Genomic DNA, 12,691 nt, shown 5'->3' with positions numbered 1-12,691 from the left:
TACCTCACGTTAAAACATGGTAAAAATGTTTTTTCTCCAGAACGCTCCTATCCAAATTTCTGAAAAACGCGGGGTCCAACAAATCCGCACGACAAAAGAATTGTGACGTCAGTGGCGGCTTTTTGATGTGGAAATAGCGCCCTCAGTTTGCCAAAGCTGGAGAACTGTGTTCAAATCTAATTAGGGGACAATCGTCACTGGCGTCAAGGGGTCATTATACTAGACTCAGATTTGTTTTACTCTTGGCTGAAAAAGCCGCGCGGCCGGGTGCCTTTTTGACTCGAGTTATTTATTACTAAATGCAATTTTTGAGAGTAAAATGGTTATTAACCGGTATCTACGATGTCCATTTGGCCATAAAAAGGAAATAGTTGAAATGTTGAGATCATCCTTTATTGGCTGTTTAATAGTGCTGGGCGAATAGTGAAATTTTGGTATTCGGTTACCGCTGGCCAACTATCCAAAATGAAGCGGATATTCGAATAGTTTTTTTTGCTTTACAGAGGACTACAAGAAACCTGAGGTAATGTTGTCAAAGAGCCATTCGGTGTTAGATTTGAATATTGTCTGGTACAATGACGTGCTTGATCACAAGTTACCACTTAGATTTGAATTCCTCAAACTATCGAGACTGTTGCTACATGTATGTCACATGATTAGGGGCAACTTTTTGCTTAGTTACGTAAGAGACGGTGAACACCCATACACAATTCTGAATGGATGTGTATGGCTCAATGGTACCAGGGTTTGCTCATCTGTAGGTTGCTATACAAAAGCTTGCCAAGAACCATTTGACATAGCAACTGTTTCTATAACATGAGGAATTCAAATTTAAGCAGTACATATGTGACTAAATAAGTAATTGTACCAGACCTTATTCAAATCTAACACACAAATGGCTTATTGTCCCTGGTTATTGCCTTGAAACGTTCCAATAGACATTTACAGTTTTATTTCCTTTCAAATCAAAGCATTTGGCCTGAGGATTGTGCTTTTACCTTTGTTAACTCAGCTGTTCTTTCATTTTATGAATTCTGGTTGATTCCTGTTTTAGATCAAGAGCGCCCAATGATCACATGCCCTGCAAACACCTCCATTGGAACAGATGCCCCATTAGGAACCGCTTCTTTCACTGTACTTGCACCTTTAAGCGTTTCTGACAACTCTGGAGCTTTTTATGAAGAAATTGCCTTTGATGGTACAGTGTACGGCATCGGTGCGGTGCTGTCCCTACCTCCACAGGAATTCCCCTACTTGTTTGTGTACTCCGTGAGAGACGCAGTACCTCTGTCCAACGGTTGCATATTTCAGCTCACAGTTGTTGGTAGGTATCTACAACCTTTTAGTAGGAAACTTTAGACACCAGACACCAGTATGGCAGCAGAAACCACGGGTCAATTTCACCAAACTCATCCTAACTTTAATCTTAGGACTAGTTAAGTTCCCTATCTGAAGGCGTAGGTTGATTCGCTCGTCCCCAGCGCCTTTCTTTAACCAAAGGCGCTGGGATGGGCAAACGTACCATGCACTGTCATTGGTTTAATAATGCGCAGTCCCATCATGCATCACACTCACACAGCACCATATTTCTATGCTCTGTACGCATGAACAAGAATCTGTGCAAGCGATTAGCCCATCCCAGCGGTCCTGCATAGACTGGCCCCTGGGGCCGAGCGAATGGGTTGCATTGAATCCATCCTAAGTTAGGATGGGTTAAGCACGGTTCATACTTCCTGCGAATGCGAATGCGATACTAGTGTTGACGTCACAAATTTGCAACAGAATTCGCACTAAGTTGAGTTGTGTTCAACTCTCTTGCGTATATCGCATGAAAGAGGGGGTTGAGACGCCAAATTCACATCAAATTTGCAGGACATACGCATTCGCAGGAAGTATGAACCGGGCTCACCTCCTCCTAAATCGAGGTATAGGTTTAATCCTAGTGTTTTGTGAAATCGGCCCCAGGTCATTCACAGCGCCGCATTTTCAGGGTCACTTTGAATCCTTCAACTGCCCTTAGATAATAACATCTTCTTGTTGCAGGTGATGAAATCCTAGTTGTATGATGAGAACCTAGTAGAAAACACAACTTATTTAAAGACAGTGGATACTATTGGTAGTTGTCAAAGACCAGTCTTCTCACTTAGTGTATCTCAACATAAAATAACAAACCTGTGAAAATTTGAGCTCAATCGGTCGTTGAAGTTGCGAGATAACAATGAAAGGTAAAACACCCTTGTCACACGATTGTTAGTGTGCTTTTAGACGATTGATTTCGAGACCTCGAATTCTAAGCTTGAGGTCTCGAAATCAAATTCGGGCAAAAATACTTCTTTCTCGAAAACTATGTCCTTTCAGAGGGAGCCGTTTCTTACAATGTTTTATACTGTCAACCTCTCCCCATTACTCGTCACCAAGTAAGGTTGTTACAATTCTCAAATGTAGGTACAATCCAACGGAGTGAGGTACCATCTCATTGCATGGAGTGCGAGACCAGACCTGTTGACTGAGTTTGCTCTGTCGCAAAATACTAATTATTATTATTTTGTATTTATTTATTTTTGTCCAGATGATGATCCACCCACGCTTACTGGTTGTCCTGATGCCTTTGCTGTTTGGGTGGGGTCTGCAACCGAAACTGCCCTAATAAGATGGACTCCGCCAGTTGCAACAGACAACGTGGGGCTAGCTGGTCCTGCAACCCCTAACATCCCGCTAAATAGCCGGTTAAGTCCACCAGGTGCCACTGTTGTCTACACAGCGGTTGACACTGCTGGTCAAATGGATACCTGTGAATTTATGGTTACAGTTAGTGTTGCTACGACAGGTACCTTAGCATACATGTAGTAATACAGGGCTTATCTATATTTCACATGTTCCTTGTTGTATCCAAACCTTGCTGTCAGTCATCTTAATTTTGTAACTTTTTTTTTTTCCTGGAGGGGGAATTTTATTCAAGTTACTTCAATGTACAAAGCTACACAAACTACTAGTAAAACCAACTATACTTATAGAACGATACTAAAAGAGAGATGGCAAATGGCAAAAACAGGAAATTTGACGATATGCATGGCATTTAGTTAGTACATAGCAATACGAAAGGCTCCCATTTGGTATTAAACTTATCTTGACATTTTTTCCATAACAAAATAATGATTTATTTCCTTTTTGATAAGAACAAACGAGGGCTTTCTGTCATTCATCTTCATTTGATATATATATATGAAAACGGCAAAGAATGAGAATTAAATTAAGAGCAGACCATTTTCTATTAAGGACTCCAAGCAGCTTGGTCGTGTTGTCAAAAATAATATCAATGTTCATTGTTAAACCTCGGTAACAAACTGTGAAGTTTGATTGGTCGAGAACCAATCATGTGACGCGCAACAAAAACGCATGCTCGACGGGCCAGGGGTGCGTTCCACTCGCGCAAACGACTCGCAACTGTTCGCGCAAATGTTTTTTATCTTTCGAACGATTGGTGCGCGTATACGCGATGTCAACATGGCGGCGCCCTGAAATGAAGATGGCGCGCACCATACGTAGTTTTTTTTAAACTTTGTCTTTGCTGCAATAGTCCTCTTTTTGACATCATTACATCAACTAATTAACTTTGTTATTCCAAATCTGCATTATCATCTACCGAAAATACAATGTAGTTATGTTTGTGACAAAGAAATAATACCGTATGCTTGTCCGCCATTTTAAAAACCACTCGCCAACACCTCAGAAGTATGTTCGCCTAAAGTTGCCAACGTTCGCCAACGGTGGCAGCGAACAACTCGTTCCACTTGAAATTGTTGGCGAACGTGCGCAACTGTTGGCAACGTTTGCACGAGTGGAACGCACCCCGGGTAACATTAAAAGTGATGCACACCGGTGTACATCACCTTGGTCGTTCCCAGCGTCGATTTCCAGATATGTACGAAACATTCGCGGGTACGAGGGAATTGTTTCTCGTTCGTCTGCTAATAAAACAATGAATAGTCCGTCGTAATAATGTTTGAAGATGAAAACAGAACTTTGAGAAGAGGAATAACAATTATACAAAGGTATAACGAAACAATTGTTGCACGCTGTGACTGGGGTCCATGGGTTTTGTACACCCTCGGTGGCAAAGGCACCCTCGGCTTCGCCTCGGGTGCCATTTTCCCCCTCGGGTGTACAAAACGCCATGGACCCCGTCACAGCGTGCAACAATTGTATAGTGAATTAGTCAACCAGTGTTTTATCTGACACCAGAAACACAGAGTCACCTTACGAGTACAAAACAAGTGGACTGTCACCCTCACCAAAATTTTTGAAGAAATACGTGTTTTTATCCTGCTAGAAACATGTTTTTTTCCTGTTTATTAGAAAATGCATCAAAAATGCGGACTGTTTTAAATCTGTTTTTATCATTGAAACCTGTTTGTTCGCTGTTTTTTTTCTGGACATAGAGCAATTTGAAGAGTGGTTGACTGTTTTTTTTACTTTTTTTGTTGACATAGACTATTTTGAAGAGTGGTGACACTGTTTATTTGCTGTTTTTGGGGACTTAGAATATTTTGACGAGTGTTGACACTGTCTTGGGGGACTTGGAATATTTTCAGGAGTGGGAACTGTTTCTTTACTGTTTTGGGGGAACAGCATACTGTTGTGCAGTCATGGTTCAGTCACCTTCATTCGCGACCATTGCTTTATGTGCTATTGATCATTAGCCTGTAGGCCTACAGGTAGTTTTGTAAATCATGTTTACTTTAATTTTGTTGCTCTAGCCATCTTTTGTTTGCAAGAATTGTTACTGTACTTTGTGAAATGGCCGAAACAAATAATAATAATACTCAATTTGGGTTGATGATTGATATTTACCTCTCACTTTGTTTATATGAACAGGTCTTTTGAGGTACCGAGCTACAGTTATTATGAGTTCAATACGTGGAACATCGAACTCTACAGATGCAATGCTAATGCAGAACCTTGCTGATGACGTAAGCTAATTTTGATTCTTGAGAAAATAGAATACAAAAATGTTTAAAGCCATTGGACACTTTCGGTAAACAGTATTGTCCAAAGGCCCACACTTCGTGTATCACAACTTATTAGTAAAATAACAAACCTGTGAAAATTTAGGCTCAATCGGTCATCGGAGTAGGGAGAAAATAACGGGAAAACCCTCCCTTGTTTCCGCACGTTTCACCGTGTCATATGACATGTGTTTAAAATAAATCCGTAATTCTCGCTATCGAGAATTGATAATTGTTTCAATGTTTTCTCAACAAGTAAAGCATTGCATGGAATAATATTTCACCATTACCTTCTGTAAACCTTGTAAGTTATTTGTAAATCTGTGAACATGAATTTTTTTTTCTGTTCCGAAAGTGTATAATGGCTTTAATGGCCTCTTTCTCAACGGCTATAATGACAACACAGTATGCATGAATAAGTATACTGGTATAGGATTTGAGGCATTGCATGTTGACGTATCAATATACAAATTTGGTTTGCGGTAACACCGTGTGTGTGTCTTCTTGCCAGGTAGAGTTTGTTCTTTAGAGAACTGTCTTGCTATTTATTCTACTACACCGTGGAGTAGATTTTTCAGATTTTTCTCTTTTGTAGAACTGAGAAGTCTCTTTAAAAATCAGGACAATCTATTCCGCGGTAATAGAATATATAGCAAGGCAGTTCTCTAAAGAACAAAATCTACCCGGCAAGTAGACACACACACATGGTGTTAGCGCAAACCAAAAATACTGGTGTAACAGAAGCAGTCGGGTAGAAGGAAATGAAAAGTGAGAGAGGCTAAAGGCACACAGAAAAACCAAGGGATGAACAATGAAGAAGAAGACAAGGGGGGGGGGGGGGGGGGTTTGAGGGATTTTTTAATCTGGTTGGGGTTTTCCCTGTGCGGTTTCCATTTTATAGCGATACACACGAAAAGCCACACATAACCTTTCAGAGCCCAAAAATGAATGGCATCACAATACTATAAGTTATCACACAAGCGCAAGTGGAATACGGAAAAATATAGCGCTTTGGACGCAGATGCGCTATATTTTCCGTATTTCCACGAGCACGCATGTGATAACGTATTTATCTTCAAGCAAACTTGGCGCGTGACATAGAACACACCAGACGCATGGTAGTGATATTAGCAGTGCAATATAGGTTTTTATCACTACTCCATTCTGGGAATCTGATTGGTGGATTAGCGCGTACTTGAATGAAGATAAAAATCCATAGTGAATGGCAAGATGGACGTCCAATTTTCTTCCTCACGCTTACTCCTCTGCAAATTTTCCTGTAAGCACAAACATTTGCTTATCCTTAAGCAGCGGTATGAAATTGGGCCCATGACAAATCTGGAAAGATAATTTGTTTGCTCTCTGATTCAACAGTTTGTTGCCCTTTTGTTTTTGTTTCTGTATAGCTTGAGGACCTGTTCCGTACCCCGGGTGATCCTTTTGCGCCCGTACTGGTAACGCTTACTCCAAGGACACAACGACCTTTGGGTAGTAACACCATTGTGGTGGAGCTGGAACTAACATTGATGATATCTGGCCTGTCATCTACTACAGAGATTGAGCAGGCTTTTGATGACCACACTCCGTTGAACCAATTTCCTACTGGCAATGTTGTTATTGAAAACACGTTCACTATAGGTGAGTAAACATTTAAGACTGAGTAAATCACAGTGCCCTTTAGTTTCATCAGTGTTCTTTACAAGGAATTCGTGAGCTCAGAACCCATTTTGCTTCAGCTGCGCCATGCATCTGCAACTCTCTACCACTTACAGGCTGTGGACACTATTGGTAATTACTCAAAATAATTATTAGCATAAAACCTTACTTGGTAATGAGTATTGTAATGGGGAGCAGTTGATAGTATAAAACATTGTGAGAAACGGCTCCCTCTGAAGCAAAGTAGTTTTCGAGGAAGAAGTAATATTCCACAAATTTTCCCAGACTTTTGAGAAGCTGGCGGCAGTTGATATAACGGTCCTTTTTTGCACTGTGCGTGTACACTGTGGGCCTAGGTCTGAACAAGCACAATACTATGAAAAAGGACCGTCGAAAAGTCTTCCATTGCACAGATGTAAAAGAGAATGACTTAAGAGCCTGAACATTTGTAAATACAGTGACACTTTTTTGCTGTTTACTGAGCAAATTCAGCTGAAACTTTTCAAAAGTTATTTTAATTGTATTTGTCTTCATAGTTTGCATATAAATCAACATTATAGGCCCTATCCAAACTGGTGTCTACAGCTACGGCTATGGCTGTTGCTCAGAGCGTTGCTAAGGACATCCTATACCTCAATGCCTGATGACATGGAACTATAGCTGTATAGCCGCCAAACACGACCTTACATTGACAAAAACCAAGCTACCCTTCCTTTATCGTGTTTATTCTATAATGGGTAAAAGAGCAAAGGCGATTCCGTCGCTTGAATTCACGATTTTGCTAGCAGAAAACTGATGTTATGGTTACTTTTCTTGATGCGGTTGCACAGGTCCTGGTGGCTGCGTTAACAGCGATGTGTGTATGAATGGAGGAACATGTCGTCCTGGTAGAGCTGGATCCCATGTATGCGAATGCACAACGGGCTTTACTGGCATTGACTGCAGTACAGGTATTAGACCATTCTACCCTTTAACCTCTAACCTTTTAACCTCTACCATAAAACCTTAAAAATGTTTACCTGTTGAAATTAATACTGGTTTTAAGTTGGTACTCGCACTCTGTGTTACCGGTTGCACTCTCAGGTATTTTGCTACTGCTATTACTACAGAATAATCATTATAATAATAATAATAATAATAACAAGTATTTAGAATCGCTCCCCATAGAAAACTAAATCATAGCGCTAACAAAAATGAAAATGCACAATAAACAGTTAAATTTTATCAGAAAAGCTACATCTTTGGAAAGATTAAGAGCTTATAAACAAGGAAGAGATGTGTTTTGAGAAGTTGTTTAAACTGTGGATTTATCGGCTTTAATGAAAGAAGGGATGTTGTTCCACTCTTAGGAAGCGGCTGGTTTATGTTCATTAGTTGGTTCAACATACATGTACACCCGTTTCAAACAGGTGCGCCACAAGATGTCGAACCAAGTTCATGAAAAGTTTGACGTCTAGAAGTCGAAAGATCCAATGTTGAAGTCGTTTTGAGTCATTTGGTTTCAGATGCCGATCTTGTCGTGAGATAGTTAGCCAATGTAAATGATTGCCTGTCTGATGAAACCAGATTTGTGAAATGAGTAAAACAATGTCACAAATATCAGTTTCGTCACAGTTTTACCATGTGAAACATATTTACCAGTTAAGGTATAGTTACTATACCACATTCATAAATACCTAAGACAGTTTGTCTATTCTGATCGGTTGAAAGTATGTCACGCGGGTGTGTTTAAACGGCTGATAAAGTATTTTAACATGGGCGTGACACGCGAGCTTGCATCTGTGCTTATAAGACAGTTTCTTCATTCCTATTGGTCGAGAGCAACGGCTTGACCACCCGCCACACCACGCGATACGCGCGACTCGCATCTCAATTTTCTTATAAGGAGTTGTTTACCAGAGGGCCTTACCATTTCATAGCTGGAGGGGTGTTTTGTTGAAAGAAATCATTGAACAATTATAATTTTTGCATTTTTTTGCTGTTGGACCAAAACGGTATTTCTGAATGGGAATAAAAATGTGCTTTGCCGGTATTAAACACTCTGTTTAAAACCGGTTGCAGTCTGCATGCTGATAAATTACCCTCGCCTCCGGCTCGGGTAATTATCACATCCAGACTGCAACCAGTATTAAACAGAGTGTTTAAAAAAGGCCAAGCACATATTTATTCCCTTATTAATACATTTGGTTACATTGCTAAAATAATTTTTGTCTCGCACCGAGATGAACATTATAATAGATGCTAAATTTGCATCGAGATAAAGAATATTAATTTTTTGTTTTTTTTACCCAAACATCGATGTGTGCTAGCACTGTATACTCAGTACTTTCCAAAGTCTTGTGAAAAAGAGATGAAAATTATTTTTGTGACTTGTTTTACTCATTTCTCAAAACTACAGCACCTCAGCAAGTCATATTTTTAGGGAAGCTTTCAAACTGTGTGAGTTTAATGTAAATCTGTGGACATTGTGTTTTGAGAAAATAAAATTAACTGTTGCAAACAACTTACCAACCAAATGGACCGAGAGTATAAATGCAAAAAGTAGTTAATGGCCTGATGTTTCGACCCTAGCAGAGTCTTTCTCGAAGGCTAAATGACAACACAACAAACATGAACAGGTAACTAAGTGAAACATAAGCAGTGAAGTGGAAATACATGAATGGGGTTAGAAAGCATACATAAAAAAGCAGGGGGTAATCAATGAATAGGGGGACAAAAGGGGGGGGGGGGGTGAAGGGAAGGGACTGGCTTGACCACAAGCAAGAAGATGGAAACACAAAGGACAACATCAAGGGTGGGGAGGTGGGGTAAAAAGTAATTTATTAGTGAATGAGGCTCAGGCTAAAAGGCTATGGGGAAAAAGGAGACGGCAAAACAAAAGGTTTATTAGTCGTTTCCTTCTTGGATGTTCAGACCATGGGGTTGAATGGTCTGGAGGCGTCTAATCCAGAGTTTCTCCCTACTCAAACGCACAGTCTCTCTGTGGTTGTCTAGTGCCTCTATGCCCTGTAAGATCATGTCAGAAATGGAGTGATTAGGAAGATTGAAGTGATGACCTACAGGTGTATCCAGCTTTTGGGTCTTGACTGTAGATCTGTGGCCGTAGAAACGCCTCTTGAGTGTAGTTCTTGTTTCACCTATATATTGAACACCCCAGACTCTGCAAGATACAGTATGAGATAAATGAGATTAGTGTTTTGTGTCCTACAAAGAGTACCCAAATCTTTTAAATTGTTCTTCTTATTATCACTACCAGATATTGATGAGTGTGCCAACAGCGAGGCATGTATAGATCAAGGGCTCTCGTGTTACAATTCTCCTGGCACCTTCAGTTGCGACTGTCCTTTCGGCCAATGGAGGCCTGGAAATTCAGGGCGCTGTTCTGGTAAGTTTAACTCTTTAATATAGGTTTTCTCGGCAAATGAGCGGTCAAATTCATTTTCATGCGTTCGAATTAAAGGAACACGTTGCCTTGGATCGGACGATTTTGGTCTATAAAATTATTTGAAACCGTTTGTTATGAAATGCATGTGGTTAGAAAGATGTTTTAAAAGTAGAATATAATGATCCACACAAGTATCACTCGAAACTGCACGGTTTTCCTTTTACGTCGCGAACTATCACGGTCGGCCATTAATGGGAGTCAAAATTTGGACTCCCATAAATGGCCGACCGTGTTAGTCGACGTGGTAAAAAGAAAACCACACAATTTCACGGCATATTTGTGTAGATCATTGTATGCTACTTTTACAGTATCTTTCCAACCATATACATTTTACAACAAACGGTTACAGAACGATTTTCAAAGACCTACTCGACTGATCCAAGGCAACGTGTTCCTTTAAAGCTGTTTTGACTCTTCAGTTGTTACTGCGTTTCAAATTCAGAATTCGGCCATTCAATTTCGTTTTGGATCGAGTCGAATTTCTTTAGCGTATCGTCATTCTTTTTCGTGACACACACGCCTCAAGAAGCGACTGTGAATTTGAATGCTGCTTTGATGAATTGTTGAATTGATTGATCATTTTGGTTAAATCGAATGACGCAACATTACGTTTAAGTGATCATAAAACAAAATCGAATGACCCTTTTCAGTAGCATTCGATTTCGTGCGAAATAGAATAGCTTGGTGGTTAATTTGGCTGCTCATTGACCGAGAAAACCTACAGCAGTGTTGGCTGCATAATTGTGCCACAGAACCTTGTAAACCGTTACATGGTGCTATGTAAAGGAATAGATCTCATACTTTAAAGTGTTTAGCTCTGCAGATATATTACAAGAAAAAAACACTGAGTGCTTTGTAATAAAGTGACGGTTTATTGATTTTCTTTACTTGATATGTTCAGATCTGTTCTTGATAGTATAATACGCCTATCTTAATATTTATGCATGACATCATAATTCTTACCCAAAATGAAGCTATGGGCGCACGTCCCCCATCACTTGCAGTGGCCGCGCCTCATTTGGAGTTAGCATTGCGACGTACCTCATGCATAAATATTAAGAGAGGCGTATAGTTCAACACTATAGCACTTAATATTGAACACAGAACAATATAATTTTTTTCGGTTCAATTCAAAACTTACTTATATTTCCATACTTCAAGAAAATAGTACAAAGCCATAACAGTAATTTATAAAGAAGTAACCATTAAACAAGACTATTGTACGTGGCAGAGAATAATAATACAGTAATGAAATATGGAGGCATCATCTAGGCCTGGGCGAATTATTCGAATATCCGGTTAATGGCGAATAGGTTTTCCTGTCCGTAACTGCGAATGCTTTTTTTTCTTAACCGGATATCCGCATAGGGTGCGAATAGCTATTTATAAACCGGATAGTTCTGTAATTACAACCAAGTAACCGGATATTCTTTAATATCCGAATATCCGTGAACGTCGGGCGACAACTGATAGGAATGTTTTGTCTGAATCCTTATGAAACTTCTATTAAGACAGCATAAAACAGCATAAATTAAGTATTTACCTATGCTCACCTCCGTGAAGAGTTAAAACAATGACATTTCTGACGTAATTTGTTCAAAGATTACGAAAGTTTTCCTTCACGTAGAGTCAATCACAATCAAAAGAAAAAGCAACTCGCCATCTTTAAATTAGATCCGGTTATTTTTATGAATGAACCGAGTGACACAGTCTAAAACTGATATCAATCCGCCCATAAGATCTCATTCACAAACGAACAGCGCCCTCTTGCGGCAAAAAAAATATTTTCAATCTTATTTTTTGATTTCTTTTTAAAGCGCCCTCTAGCGGCGAAAAAAAAACTATTCGAATATCTGTTTAATTTCGGATAGTTGGTCATTGGTAGCCGAATATTAAAACTTCACTATTCGCCCAGCACTAGCATCATCTAGAAGCTGAGGATTGTGTTGAGAAGCCTGAGGACAGACAAACAAAACCTAAACAGGAACAAGATATTAATTTTGGTTTTTACCCATACACCGATGTGTGTCAGTACTTTCCCGAGTCCTGTGAAAAAATATCACAGGCATGTTACTCGGGTGGGATTCGAACCCAAAACCCTTGCAATTCTAGAGTAGTGTCTTACCAACTAGACTACCGAGGTTGCCCGGCAGCTAGAGGCAGTTCGAATCCTATGTTTTGGCAGCGGGTATCCGCAACGATATAATAGGAACAAGATAGTACGAAAAGACAATGCAATAATGCATCTGTGTCCCCCATGTCAAACGAGGCCGAAGACTATTTTTTTATGGCGAACGGTACGCATAATATGTAAGCAAACTGTTTAAAATGGATTAAAGCCAGTGGACACTATTGGTAATTGTCAAAGACCAGTCTTGGTGTATCTCAGCATATGCATAAAATAACAAATCTGTGAAAACTTGAGCTTGATTGGTCATCGGAGTTGCGAGATAACTATGAAAGAACAAAACACCCTTGCCACACGAAGTTGTGTGCTTTCAGATGCTTGATTTCGGGACCTCAAATTCTAAACTTGAGGTCACGAAATCAAATTCGTGAAAAATTACTTCTTTCTCAAAAACTA

The 12,691-nt window shown here is 39.8% G+C and overlaps 1 protein-coding gene across 1 annotated transcript in view; it reads left to right on the top strand.

Moving 5' to 3' along the window:
* The window catches only part of LOC117292589, a 47,959-nt gene that overhangs the window by 24,983 nt on the left and 10,285 nt on the right, over window positions 1–12,691 (top strand). The window contains exons 13-18 of the mRNA XM_033774698.1: window positions 1,055–1,324; window positions 2,570–2,827; window positions 4,876–4,970; window positions 6,413–6,644; window positions 7,493–7,612; window positions 9,919–10,047. Coding sequence (XP_033630589.1) covers window positions 1,055–1,324; window positions 2,570–2,827; window positions 4,876–4,970; window positions 6,413–6,644; window positions 7,493–7,612; window positions 9,919–10,047 — 1,104 coding nt within the window. The remainder of the gene's footprint in view (window positions 1–1,054; window positions 1,325–2,569; window positions 2,828–4,875; window positions 4,971–6,412; window positions 6,645–7,492; window positions 7,613–9,918; window positions 10,048–12,691) is intronic.

Source organism: Asterias rubens, chromosome 7 (assembly GCF_902459465.1).
Source record: "Asterias rubens chromosome 7, eAstRub1.3, whole genome shotgun sequence".
Lineage (NCBI taxonomy): Eukaryota > Metazoa > Echinodermata > Asteroidea > Forcipulatida > Asteriidae > Asterias > Asterias rubens.
The sequence above is the reverse complement of the archived record's forward strand: the minus strand, read 5'-3'. Positions and strand labels throughout refer to the sequence as shown.